Source organism: Parasteatoda tepidariorum, chromosome 5 (assembly GCF_982258835.1).
Source record: "Parasteatoda tepidariorum strain Cologne lab strain chromosome 5, Ptep-v5.0, whole genome shotgun sequence".
Taxonomy (NCBI): Eukaryota; Metazoa; Arthropoda; class Arachnida; order Araneae; family Theridiidae; genus Parasteatoda; species Parasteatoda tepidariorum.
Window position 1 is genome coordinate 63,524,844 of NC_141759.1, and position 12,969 is coordinate 63,537,812.

Consider the following 12,969-nt stretch of genomic DNA (forward strand, 5'->3'; position numbering starts at 1 on the left):
CATTTTGCGATCGTTGTGCATTTTATTTCGTCGGAAATAATTGTCGGGTTTCTTGCAAATTATTTTCAGTGAGACTTTTGCAGCGATCGTTTCGTTCTGCATTATTTCATACCATTTTTTTCTGTCTGGGTTTAACGATTCTTGTCAATTATTTTTAGTAGACTTACTGTTACTTTGCGATTGCTGCGCAATCGCTGTTATCTTAAATTTTCGTTCTGAACTCAATAGATCAAATCATTGATTTTTTTTAATTATTGTTTTTTATTTTAAGCGATACAATTTAATAGGGGTATTTTGTATTTAACTTTGTTATTAAAAGTTAGTTTTTTTAAATTTATTAAATGTAGTTAAGTATAATAATTTGATTGTTTTTCAACCAATAAATGCTCAGTCGTTTTTAATTATAAAAAAATTAAAACGAAGCTTACCTTTATTTAGTTTGCTTTTATTTTTGAGAAAATGAAAAGAAAGATTTAAAAAAATTTGGCTATTAGTTAAAACAAAATTTTTTAATTAAATAAAAAGTTAAGTAATGTTTTGACGTTTTTAATAATTTAACATTAGTACTTAAAGTATTTTTTTGAAATTTTTATTAAAATTCTTTCAATACTTGTTTGTTTTATAATTTGTTCGATAGTTAGTATCATTTTTAAACAAATAAATCTTTAGTCGATTTTATTTTCAAAAATGAAAATAATAATAAATAAGGAAAAATATTTGTACATTTATTAAGTACAGAATTTGACCATTAGTTAATGCTACTTTTTATTATTTTAAATAAGTAAATTAAAAAGGGTCTAATGATGATTCAAAAGCATGCTTTTTTTTCTAAAGTGAACATTTCTTTGGTTTGTTTTCCACTTTCGTTTTTTTTCTTCTTTTAATTTTTAATGCATGTACGTAAAATAATTTGTTGCAGTATTATTATTTTTAAACCAATAAATCTTAAATCATTTCTAATTTAAGAAAAATGAAGTAAAGCTTGGGTTTGCTTTTGCTTTGACTTTATTAATTTAATTGAAAAAATTAAGCAATGATATTGATGTCATAGTAGAATATGTTTAGAATTAATATTTTCTTTTGTACTAGATTTATTCCTTTTTTATTTATTTTTGATTGATTTAAAGATTTCCCATCGGTAATTTTTGAACATATGCTAAATTGCGATACATCACTATAGCGTGATGTCTAACTGACGATGTATCACGATTTAAAATTTCTGACATCACCCAGTCCTAGTAATAGTTTCTGACAATTTAGGTATAATTTTAGTTATTTGGCTACTACTTTTGATAATTTTTGTTCCTGTTCAGGCAACTATTTTTATAGTTTTAGGCAACTATTTTCATGCTGGAGACTACTAAAAGAAACTATTTTTGTTCATTTTTTAATGTGGCAACCCTGTACAGGGTGCGTAGCATTTTTAAACAGTGTTTAAAGGCGCTTAGATTCGCTTTTCGTTTGTAAAAGCCCTTAAAAGTGCTTTTTTCATTGGGTGTTTTTAAAAAGTGCTTAATTTTTCTCTTTTTCAAAATGAGATTTTTCCATTACCATGTTGATTTTCGCTTCGAATTATGCAAAAAGACGCAGCCCTATTCAATATTTTTACAAATAATTCAACCCCAATCTATTCCGGCGTATTGTCAGTCCGTAGCGTATGAGAACGCCATTCTTTTTACACGATTCAAAATTTTGTAATATTTGACAATTGTAAAAAACAATGCCAAAAGTTTTTTTGTTTTGTTGACATGACGGTTAAAACAAGATAAAACCGTCAATTGTCAAAAACTTTCCAACCCTGCCTAATTATTATATTTTTTTAAAGTGCTTAAAAATATTTTTTGAGTACTTGAAAAGTGCTTAAAAGGTGCTTATTTTTTTGTGAATAATTTGGCTACGCACCCTGATCTACCACTGAGGATATTAAACGTCAGCACTGTGGTCGGTGTGAACCGGGTGCGGAATTCGTGTCGACCAGCTATCGCTGGGATTCAAACCCGGTTCACCTTATTGGAAGGCAAATGCTCTATCTCCTGACCCACAACGACTTTTGTCTAACCTATTGAGGTATGAAATCAATTACTTTAAACCTATCATGCAAGACAAAAGTTTTCCTCCCAAGATTATTGATTAAATTTTTCATCGACTGGCTTCATGTGTTCCGTGTGTTGAATTCAAACATGTTGACTCTGTTTTTTTTTCTTCCATGAATCCGCTTCCAAATTACAATTCTTTTTTACAAAGCACAGATAACATGCAATCTTTATTCCAGGCAAGAAAATTATTTCCACGAACTAAAAAAAAAAAAAAAAAAAAAAAACGTTAACTTCTCAAAAAATTGGGGGGATTTATAAAATTTCAGATGAAAGTGGTCTTTTCTTCAATTGGAAACAGAACATGCACTGAAATTTTTCCAATAGGTGCACCAAATAATTCTCTGAAGTCAAGCGCTGTAGGATTTAAGTTCCTAAGTTTGATTTTTCATTGTTCACACTATTCTCAATTTTATTACACATTTTGAACTGAATTTTTAGACCTTTCATAGAAGCAAAAACAAAAATTTAATAGTTAAAGATTTAAAAGCTGCTTCATACTTATTAAATATTTGGGAATTTACTATTCCTTTAGCTTACTAACTGTCATTTTTTAGTGTCTGTATTCTTTTAACTGAATCTTTATCTCATTAGTTAACGTAACCTCTGTCAAATTACTAATCTCTGTTTGCCTTAATCTCTGTTCCATTTTATCCTACTGATAGAAGTGTACCTTACAACACTAAAATGTGTATTGTTTTTATTTCTCAAGCATTCTTTTTACACTCTAACTTAAAATGGATTAATTGTAAGAAATTCAGTTGATATTTTTTAAAATTAAAAAAGAGAAAAATATTCAGTGTTTTCTTTCATTATTAAATTTATTTGATATTTGTATAAATATTTGCATGCGTTTTTCCAGGTCTTTAAAAAACTTATAATTTTTGATTATTAGGTCCCTAATTATCTGCTATTTTGGTTCAAATTTAGTGGCAGCCTAGTTAAATTCAACTCGTTTCAGTGAAATCGGACCTAAAAATATATGTCTTATCTTATCTCTTATTGGGATGTCTTAGAAGCCTGCATGTACTTCATAAGTTGAGATTGCCCCGATTTTGTTTTAATTGTCAGTAAATATGACCCTTAGATTATGCTAGATGCGTACAAAAAGGAGGTACTAAATTAGGATCAAAGCAACAATAAACTGACAAGCATGCTGATGGTGCAAGAGGAGAAGGGAGAATCTTTCTTTTATCATTTTGACATGGATTTTCCGGAAAGTGAAGATATTTTTTTATTTATTAATTTATTTATATAATGGCCACTAGCTAGGAGTCTACATATCAGCTCTGTCAAACGTGTCTAAAATGCTCAAAAGAGGTCAAATACAACTGTTAATCCAATTATTTCCAGGGCAATTAGGCAAAAAATAGTTTCTGTCATGCATAAATATGTATATAGACGCACATTTACGAATAACGAGGAAGTGTTATATTAATATTTTCAAATAAACATGAATTTTCTGGCACCAGTATGTAGTTTGGCACAAGTACCAATATGCAGATTTGCCAAATGAAAGTCCAGCTCTGTTGCATCCTCACCTGGCAATCTGAAAGAGCCGAAAGGCAAATAGTTCAATGATGGGAATAATCTGTGACCAGATTACCTAAACTGGATTTGTGCATAAACCATGGTGCGAGGCTAGTATATCATTTGAGATTAACTAGGAAGGAACCAAATCCCTTGTTTGTTTGTTTTATATAAAAAAAATTAGTTACCCATTTCATACCTTTATGCTTTGACAGGGTTGTGCACTAAAATGCATTTGCATGCTCATGCATATCACCATTATGCATGGTTTGTAATCTTATTTATTACTCTTTATTTAAATCATACTAGTTTTGGAGTTATTGATCAAATATGCTCTTTTAATTGCAAGTGCATATTAATCTTTTGTGATTTATGATTTTTATTTAACATTTATTCTTATTTATCCACCATGTAGAAAATTTTATCTGGCATTGTTATTTAAGCTGATTTAGAGGTTATTTACTATTTTCTTTTTCCCTTGGCAGATGTACTTCTTTCCTCCATCACCGAAAGATAATTCTAAAGGTTGGTTATTTAGATTAAATAATATTAATCATCATACCTCATATATTTTGTTTTGTTTTGCTTGTAAAATTTGGCATTTCAATTTATTTTTTTATCGACATAATATAGTATTATTTAGAATATTGTTGCTGTGTACAGATGTAATCTTTTTTAATTTGCCAATATTACTCAAGACTGTAGCGCTTCGCGCTGTCGTGCCACAGGTCCATGGTTCGATCCTCGGACCAGGCAAGGTTGACTTAGCCTTTTATCCCTTTAGTGGGTCGATAAATGAGTACCAAGCATGCTTGGGAACTAAACAGTGGGGGTTCCGCGTTCGGCTGACGACCTAACTAGAACATCTGCTCCTGCACCCCAGAGCCCAAGGTCAAGAAAACTGAGATGGTCACAGTAGGCCTTGGCCCTCTAGGTCTGTCGCACCACTGAGTTTAGTTTAGTTTTACTCAAGACTATTTGTTTTTGACTTACTATATGAACTATACTCTTTGTAAATAGAATCAAGGTCTCAAAGTAACGCCTTATCTGTACTTTTCAAATTTTTCCCCTCTCTGTTACCATGACTCCAGCAAATCATGCATATTTCTTATGAGAACTTCTTACTCAAATTTAATTGCTATTTGAAAAATAGCAAGATTTGACCAATGTGGTAACAGAGAGTGGAAAAATTTCGAGAGTGTAGAAATTGCATAACCTTGAGTCACATATTAAATTTATGAAGAGTTATAGTTTGCTAAGACCTACTTAATTTACAGAGTAAATAAAATAACGCGATGCACATATGAAAACATGAGAAAAAGGAAAACATCAAAAGAATTACTGAGCTCAAAATTACCAACGAAGAAAAATGTAATTCTTGCATCGATCAGCTTCATCTGTAAATTTCAGTTTTTCTATTCTTTATTACTTTGCTTTCTTTTTGTATTTAGATATTTTATTTTCTAACTGTCGCTGAACAGCGGACCCAAATTTGAGTTTACGATGGTCCGTAGCCTTGCAATGTTGAATCCAATCCTGAAGACAAAGGAACTCCTGGATCAAGTATTGGGAGAAATTTTCCTTTCTGGAGGACTTTTTGATGAAATTAACCTGTATTTGCATTACATGGAGAAAAAAACCTTCCACGGTTAACCTGGTGGCAAGGGTACTCTAACCCATGATCCGTCTACCACTCATGATATTTTATGTTAGAACTGTGGTCTGTGCGAGCTAGGGGAGAAATTCTTATCGGCCAGTCATCACTGGGATTTGAATGCCGGTTAACTCATTGAGAGGCGAACGCTCTATCCTCTGAACCTCCACGGCTCCTTATTTAGTTATTGCTGATTTTTTGCAATTTTCATCGATTTTATGATTTTTTTTCTTGCTGTATGTGTCTATGATTGCTGACAAATAACTCTTTTGCTAAAATTTTTTAATAAGAATCAACAGATATGAAGGATAAGTTTAAATCTATCAGTTGACTACTCTTGCTGTCAAATACTGGCAATTTTAACTTTTTGTAGCTGTATATTGGGGAATTTAAATAGTTTTTGTGAAGTTAACACTTTTGCTAATTTTAGCAAAGCTTCTATGTTTTTTTTGGCTGAAATTAAAAAAAAAGTTAGTTTTTTATAATAGTTTAAAGTAGTTAGATAGTATGATTTTTGCAAATCAAGAAAAGTGTTTAAGATTCGGAATAATTCTCTCGTCAAACTGTGTAGGATGTTGTCACATAAAACTCTATAACTATTGTTTAATAAACAGGGGTCTGTTTAGAAGAAATTTAGGTCCGTTAACGGACCCTTCACAAAATATCTTTTCATAAAAACGGACCCTTCACAAAATATTTTAACTCAAAAACGGACCCTTCACAAAATGATCTTTCTTTTAATCGGACCCTTCACAAAATATTTTAACTCAAAAACGGACCCTTCACAAAATGATCTTTCTTTTAATCGGACCCTTCACAAATATGTTTATCTTCATTATTATTTTATTAATCGAATAAACCCTTTCCAGGGCAGAAAACAAGAAAGATGGATGTAAACGAATTTAGTTTTGTCTTCGGCAGACGATTCTTCCATCATTCGTCCGAAATTAATATTCTGCTTTCAGCAGTATAGGCTAAATATCAAATATTTGTATGTTGCATCTCTAATTTAGAAGCAGCAATTGTTGTTTATTTTTTAAAATTTTTTTTTTAATTATAATTTTACAGTGTTGAGCATAATCTTGTATGTCTTTACAATTTAAAAACTCCTTGAAAAAATTTTTTTTTGCAATAACGGACCCTATTTGCACGCATTCATAAAAGCGGACCCTGGTTGAAAGAATGTGAGTAATTTTTTCACAATTTCACGAAAAACGGACCTTTCACAAAATGTCTGGACAGACCCCTGATAAAGATTGATGTCAGATGCTGAACTTAATTTTCTTCTGCGAAATTTAAAATTAAAAGTGAATTATTTTACACAAATATTTTACATTTTTATTAATGTGCATCGATTGTAATCTCTTTTATTACATGGTTGCTTCTATACTATTTTTTGTAATCTCTTATTGATTGTTTAAAATCTGTTTTATTCCATGCTTACTTCTATATATTTTATTCAGAAAGAATTGTTAAAATTCATGCATTTTGAATTAAACATAATTATTAGCCATAAAAATTTTGTTTTCAGAAGCAGAGGATGATTTTGACTTGCCAGAAGAATGTATATCAAAGCCGTTAAAAGGTAACATTATCCATTAACCATTTGTATCCGATAATTTCTAGCATATACTTATGCAGTCAAGTTCTCCGACTTTTTGAAAACAAACTTTACAAAACGACTTTACAAAATTTAAAATTGAAACTGAATTATGTTACACAAATATTTTATATTTTTATTAATATGCTTAATTTGTAATCTCTTGCATTACATGCTTGCTTCTATACTATTTTTTGTAATCTCTTATTAATTGTTTAAAATCTGTTTTATTCCATGCTTTCTTCTATACTATTTTTTATTCAGAAATAATTGTTAAAATTCATGCATTTAGAATGATATAATTAATTATTAGCCATAAAAATTTTGTTTTTAGAAGAAGAGGATGATTCTGACATGCCAGAAGAATCTATATCAGAAGAAGAAGGTAACATTAATTAAAAAGAAAAGTTAATGGGTCATTTTATTTCTGTGTCTTTATTATTTGCACAGTTCATAGTTTTCCTGATACAAAATGTTATGCCTTTATTTGTCCTGATTTTTAGTGTTTTATACTGGTATTCCTCATATTTTTTTGTTGTTGTTCAGATCTTACAGTTTCGATGAATGCATAATTTTAGAAGAATCATCTGAATTTTTTAAAAATTATTTTCACTAAAAAAGAAATAATGAAAACTAGACTACTGAAAACTAGGGAAAATTAGTGGTTCTGAAAGTGAAATCTGTAACATTTTCCAGATAAAACTGAGTCAGCATAATAGGGCATTGCTTCTTTATCTTCTCCTCAGCTGAATGGATCATTGCTCAATCAGTATTGGAACAAAAAATTTCTTAACTAACCACACCCTTTTTTTCAGAGTAGTTATATTTCTTTAGTTATATGCCTTTTTCACAGGTCAGTAGCAGGCACCTGACCCTAAGTTCATGTACAGCAGGTGTCTCACACTTAGGCTATTGAAGAAGAGAAATTTTTTTTAAAGAAATAAAATCTTTCTTCCACATTTCTTCCTTTTTTTCAATAATAGAGTTTAACCATGTTATGCAGAACTCCTAAATATGCCTAACATAAAAGATAAATACTGCTGTGAGTATTCTGTTGCAACTGCTATTTTAGAAAATATTGTAAGATGTATGTATGTTCTGGTGTGAAATATGTTTATTTAAGGTGTAAAATATGCATTTGTTACAAATAAGCTCTTATTTTGTTCTGAAAATAATCTGTGATTATTGGAATTTTTTTAGAACACTTAAAATTGTGTGTTATTTTGTTATTTTTTTTACAGTTAAAAATGTCAAGAAAACATGGAAAAAAATATAGTAAAGATTTATGAAAAGAGAGGAAGAAAAATAATAATTTTTAAAAAATTTTATTATTAAAAAGTAGAAGAAAAAGAGAAAAATAAAATAATGACAAAATATAATCTAATCATCAGCTCCCTCGATTATATCCTAAAAATTGCGATTTCTAATATTGTATTCAATAAGCCAAAGCAAAGTATATATATATATATATAATTAAAAAGCGAAGAAGCTGAGACACCCCTTTTCCGTCTGAGTAGTGAGAATTTGTTTCCTGAATGCCTTTAACTTTCCGTAATTTTTATTTAAAATAAAAATGATTTTCATTATCAAAAAATATGATATAATAAAGTCGTATTGCACTCTTTTTTTTATATTGTTGTCAATCCTTTTAACGTTTATTGTTTTATTTTTATAAATTGTGTACATAGTCGCTAAATTAGGGATCATACACTAATATTTGCTTGCATAACTTTGGGACTATATTTGTAAGCATAGTCTTTTTTGAATGCTTGTATCACTTTTTTAATTTAATAATAATAAATTTATAATTCTTGAAAATTGCAAACATATAATCGTTAATATTTAGAGATTGTCCACCAATTACTCCTTGTTCAGATTTATAGTCATTTTTCAACCTTTCAGTCATCTTATGAAAATGAAACTCAGCATTTATGTTACCAAAATTTTTTCCTTAATATTACTGATTGCTAGTTAAAAATTGATGTTAAAGATAATCTTATTAACATCTCTAAGTAGTAATTTTTTTCTTTTTTACATCTAATCGCTTTGAAGCATCGTTTTTTTTAAAATTCTTATGCATTTCATTTATTACAAAATCAAAAGTACTTTTAAAGTAATTGTTAGTTTTTTTCTTTTTATTTTAGTGAACTTTGTGTCCAGATTGCAATGTATTCAGAGGTGCCAACTGTTATGATTTATTCGTAATTATTACGATTTCATGATCAAAATGACAGTTGTATGGTTGAGTTATAAACATTACAGTTTTTGAGATTTATCGTATTTGTTGAAAAGTCTTTTTCTCCATTATCTACCAATTGTTAAGAATTTTTTTTCTTTCGAATGAATTTTATCTGATTTTTTATTTGAATAAAACTTTTTATGTGATTAAATTAAAAAAGTAAGAAATAAATTATAATTCTTATAATTGAAAATTTATTCACTTGGCACAATTTTTATAGCTTTTAAATTAGTTCAAAATTTATAAACAATTAGTAGGGCTTACAAAAATGAATAACTATTTGTATTTTCAAAAAATATCTTGGATAACACAAAATTTGTCCCATTTTTAAAAGACGTGAAATTTTTTGTTATTATTAATATCGATTCCAGTTTTTTTTAAAAAATTAATATAGGATTTAGACAAAATAATGGAAGCACTTAGATACTAGCATATTTTTTGATATTTCTCAAGGGATGTTGACACTTTTATAAAAACAAATTTTGTTTGTTTGTCGTTTTTTTTTGTGTTATAACTTAAGAAACTTTCAATGAAGTCGAACGAAACTTTTGGACTTTAAAATTGATCCTAAAATTATTGCTTTAAAATTTGGGGGAAAATGGAATTAAGTTTGGGAGTTAAGTTTACTAATGGAATTAAGTTTTTCATTGTCTTAAATAGTGTAATTTTGAATGATAAGACAAAAACTTTATAAAATTGGGTTCACATTAGCTGAAAAATAAGTATTTCCAAATAATAAAAAAAGGATGAGGTATACTTTTTGCTGTGTAAACTAAAGAAGAAAAAAGCTTGGATATAGCACAAGTAAAAGAATAGAAATAGACGCTATATAGTTTTAGCTCCATAAACGAGTTCCTTTCTTAGTGTCTAAAAAAGTAATGTCATTTTCCATCATCAAGTACATTCCTCAGCATCAAACACTAATTTACTTGGTAAACACTAATTTACTAATTATTATTACTTAATATTTTTTTTTCTTTTTTTTTTAGTTGTGTTAAAAGTGTTTTTGAAAAAATAAAATTTTACTTAAAACCTTTTGTCACATTGAAGTTGAACATTGATGTGAATCTAATATCATTAAAAAAAATTTTTTTTTCTTTCTAGATTTTGCTGAACAAATTGGAGATGAAATACAATCTGATTGGCTAACAGAAGGTAAAAATATGCATCGACAATTTGATAATATTATATCCCATAATGACAGCGATGAAAATTATTTGATTGAAAGTGATGGTAAGTTAAACTACTGGTTACATTTTACAGGGTTTGTAGCTGTCCCAATCCTGCTGGTGAAAAATATTTAGTCCTGATTTTTAGCTTTTTGTATTGAATTTTCTACAAATAAAAATGTAAAAATCAAAAAATTTATTAGTTTAAATGTGGCAACCATCAACTAATTATATCCATGGCTCAAGCAAATAGCCTTTCCCGCAGGTTTCATTATTTTAAACTGTATAAAAATTCAGACCTCCATTCAGGAAAATGGGTCAATCTTGTAGCACCAGTCGCTCCCGATATGAAAACTCTTACAGTTTGCAAATGCACAGTGTTGGATGTAGAAATATTGATCTTGTGAGTAGACGTAGCACTTGGGTGATCAACACTGTTCTTACAAATTGAAACATGGTACTTTTACTTGCATTTCACACAACAAGCCTGTTCCTTATGCGCACAGCTCTTTTTTGTGTGCCCGCGTCCAGTGCACAAAAAGCATCTATTAGTAGCTTTTAATTTCAGTATTCGTGTGTCTGTAACAGAGTTGCACTGTAGAGGAGAATGTCAGGTAGTTTCGCAAAAGGAACCGAAGGGAGAAGGTTTCTTACTTTTAGTAATTGACTTGGAATTTACATTGAAGTTTTATAAGTTGGATTTTAAGGAATAATCAAGACATAAAACCTTTAATTTTGCTTGTTGTAAGGGCCCCCTCTACTACTTTGACGAGAAAATGTATTAGTTGTGTGATATCACCTACCGAAATGTTTTGGCGTTTTGCATAAATAACCCATAGGCTACAAATGTTGTCAGGGAATGCATATATAAAATTTTAGGAGATAAAACTCTATCGTTTGCATCAATATCTTCGCTCGAAGCACTTAGAGCCTGTAACCTTCTTTTGCATTCAATATAAACTTCATTCAGTGATGTCGGCGATGGATTGCGGATTGGTGTTAAATTTTCTAGAAAAATCCAAGTGAGATTGAATAATTCTATTTTTGTCTCCATATTTGTCCATGAGTAGCTTCTTAGTGGTTTCATATGTATCTGCAATAATAATTATACCATCGACCAATCATTTTGGTTTATTTTCTAAATATCCCCTGAGAAAGATATGTATATTAATCAACGATAAATTTGGATTATCAACTACCAATGTTTTAAATTGTTCCCAGAAACATTGCCAATGTTCAATGTCGTCATGAAATGGCTCTAATTTTATTGTCAGCAGTTTTACATTTTGTTGTGGTGACATAAAATTCGCATTTTCAATCGGAAAGTTAGTAGTATTTGGTGAATCTACACTCTCATTCTTGTTTTGATCATCTCTCATAGCACGTTTGGCATGAAAAATGGCACGCTTGGTGTTATCCGTATGCTCTTGGCATTGCGCTACATCAATTTCATATTCTGCATCCGAAAGTAATACGTGTATATCATTATCCCATATTTTGATGTCGTTAAGTATTTTGGCAAGACAACTACAAGTAAATTCAATATCCGCATTTAATGTAGAATTTAAAGTGTCGTTTAGTTGGCTAACGAAGCGAGTAATATTAGCTCGAATTGTTCTACGTTTGTGCTTCCATAGCGCCATTTTGTTTGCCAAATCATTTTGCATTGAAGTCGTTCTGGTTAAGTGGAGAGGAAATAAAAATCTGATTAAGTAGAAAGGAAATACAAATAAATTTACATAAATAAATTCTCACCTCTTTAAACACAGGAACGTAAATTTTTGTTCTCAAATCCTGGTCTGTAGAAAGGTTGAGTATTTTGGCACCATAATGATAGCTTTTACAGCAATTGTATGAAAACCATTTTCTTTTATTTCCACTGACTCACAGACAAAATACAAAAACATTAATAAAAAGAAAAAGGAAAAGTCGTTTGTTTACATAGCAAACAGCCAGACTTACAATTATTTTTTAGACTAATTCTCCATTCTCGTGATTGATGTCGCAACACCTAGTATCTAAAGAAAATTCAGTTTAGCTGATTTTTCTCTTGTTTATGTAGAATTCTCTAACTCATTTTTTGTGGTGCATGAATATAAATGGTATCGACTATAAATGATTCCCTGAATTCCTCTTTTTAGCTACAAATTATATATATATATATATATATATATATATATATATATATATATATATATATATATATATATATATATATATATATATATATACACACACACACTCAAGAGCCAAAATATTATGACCACCTCTTAATAACGAGTTGGCCCACCTTTAGCCCGCAACACAGCTGCTACCCACCTTCGCATGGATGCCACAAGTCCTTGGTAGATGACCGGAGACAGATGGTACCAGATGTTTAAGCAGTGGTCACGCAAATCCGAGATATTGCGACATAGTGGTCTTTGAACTCTGAGCTGCCGTTCCATGATATCCCAAATGTGTTCTATGGGATTGAGATCCGGTGAGTTAGGTAGCCAGGACATTAACTCGAATTCAGCATCATGTTCCCGAAACCACTTCAACACAATTTAAGCCTTGTGACACGGGGCATTGTCCTGTTGAAAAATTCCATTTCCAGCTGGAAAAACAGAGGCCATGTAAGGGTGCAACTGATCCTCAATGATGTTCAGATACCCTGTAGCATTCATGGTTTGCTCTACCAC

The 12,969-nt window shown here is 30.0% G+C and overlaps 1 protein-coding gene across 2 annotated transcripts in view; it reads left to right on the forward strand.

Annotated features, from left to right (window-relative positions):
• The window catches only part of LOC110282984 (uncharacterized), a 165,234-nt gene that overhangs the window by 38,542 nt on the left and 113,723 nt on the right, over window positions 1-12,969 (forward strand). For both annotated transcript variants that reach the window (XM_087164084.1, XM_087164083.1), the window contains 4 exons: window positions 4,109-4,148; window positions 6,809-6,862; window positions 7,212-7,262; window positions 10,221-10,349. In XM_087164084.1, coding sequence (XP_087020210.1) covers window positions 4,109-4,148; window positions 6,809-6,862; window positions 7,212-7,262; window positions 10,221-10,349 — 274 coding nt within the window. The remainder of the gene's footprint in view (window positions 1-4,108; window positions 4,149-6,808; window positions 6,863-7,211; window positions 7,263-10,220; window positions 10,350-12,969) is intronic.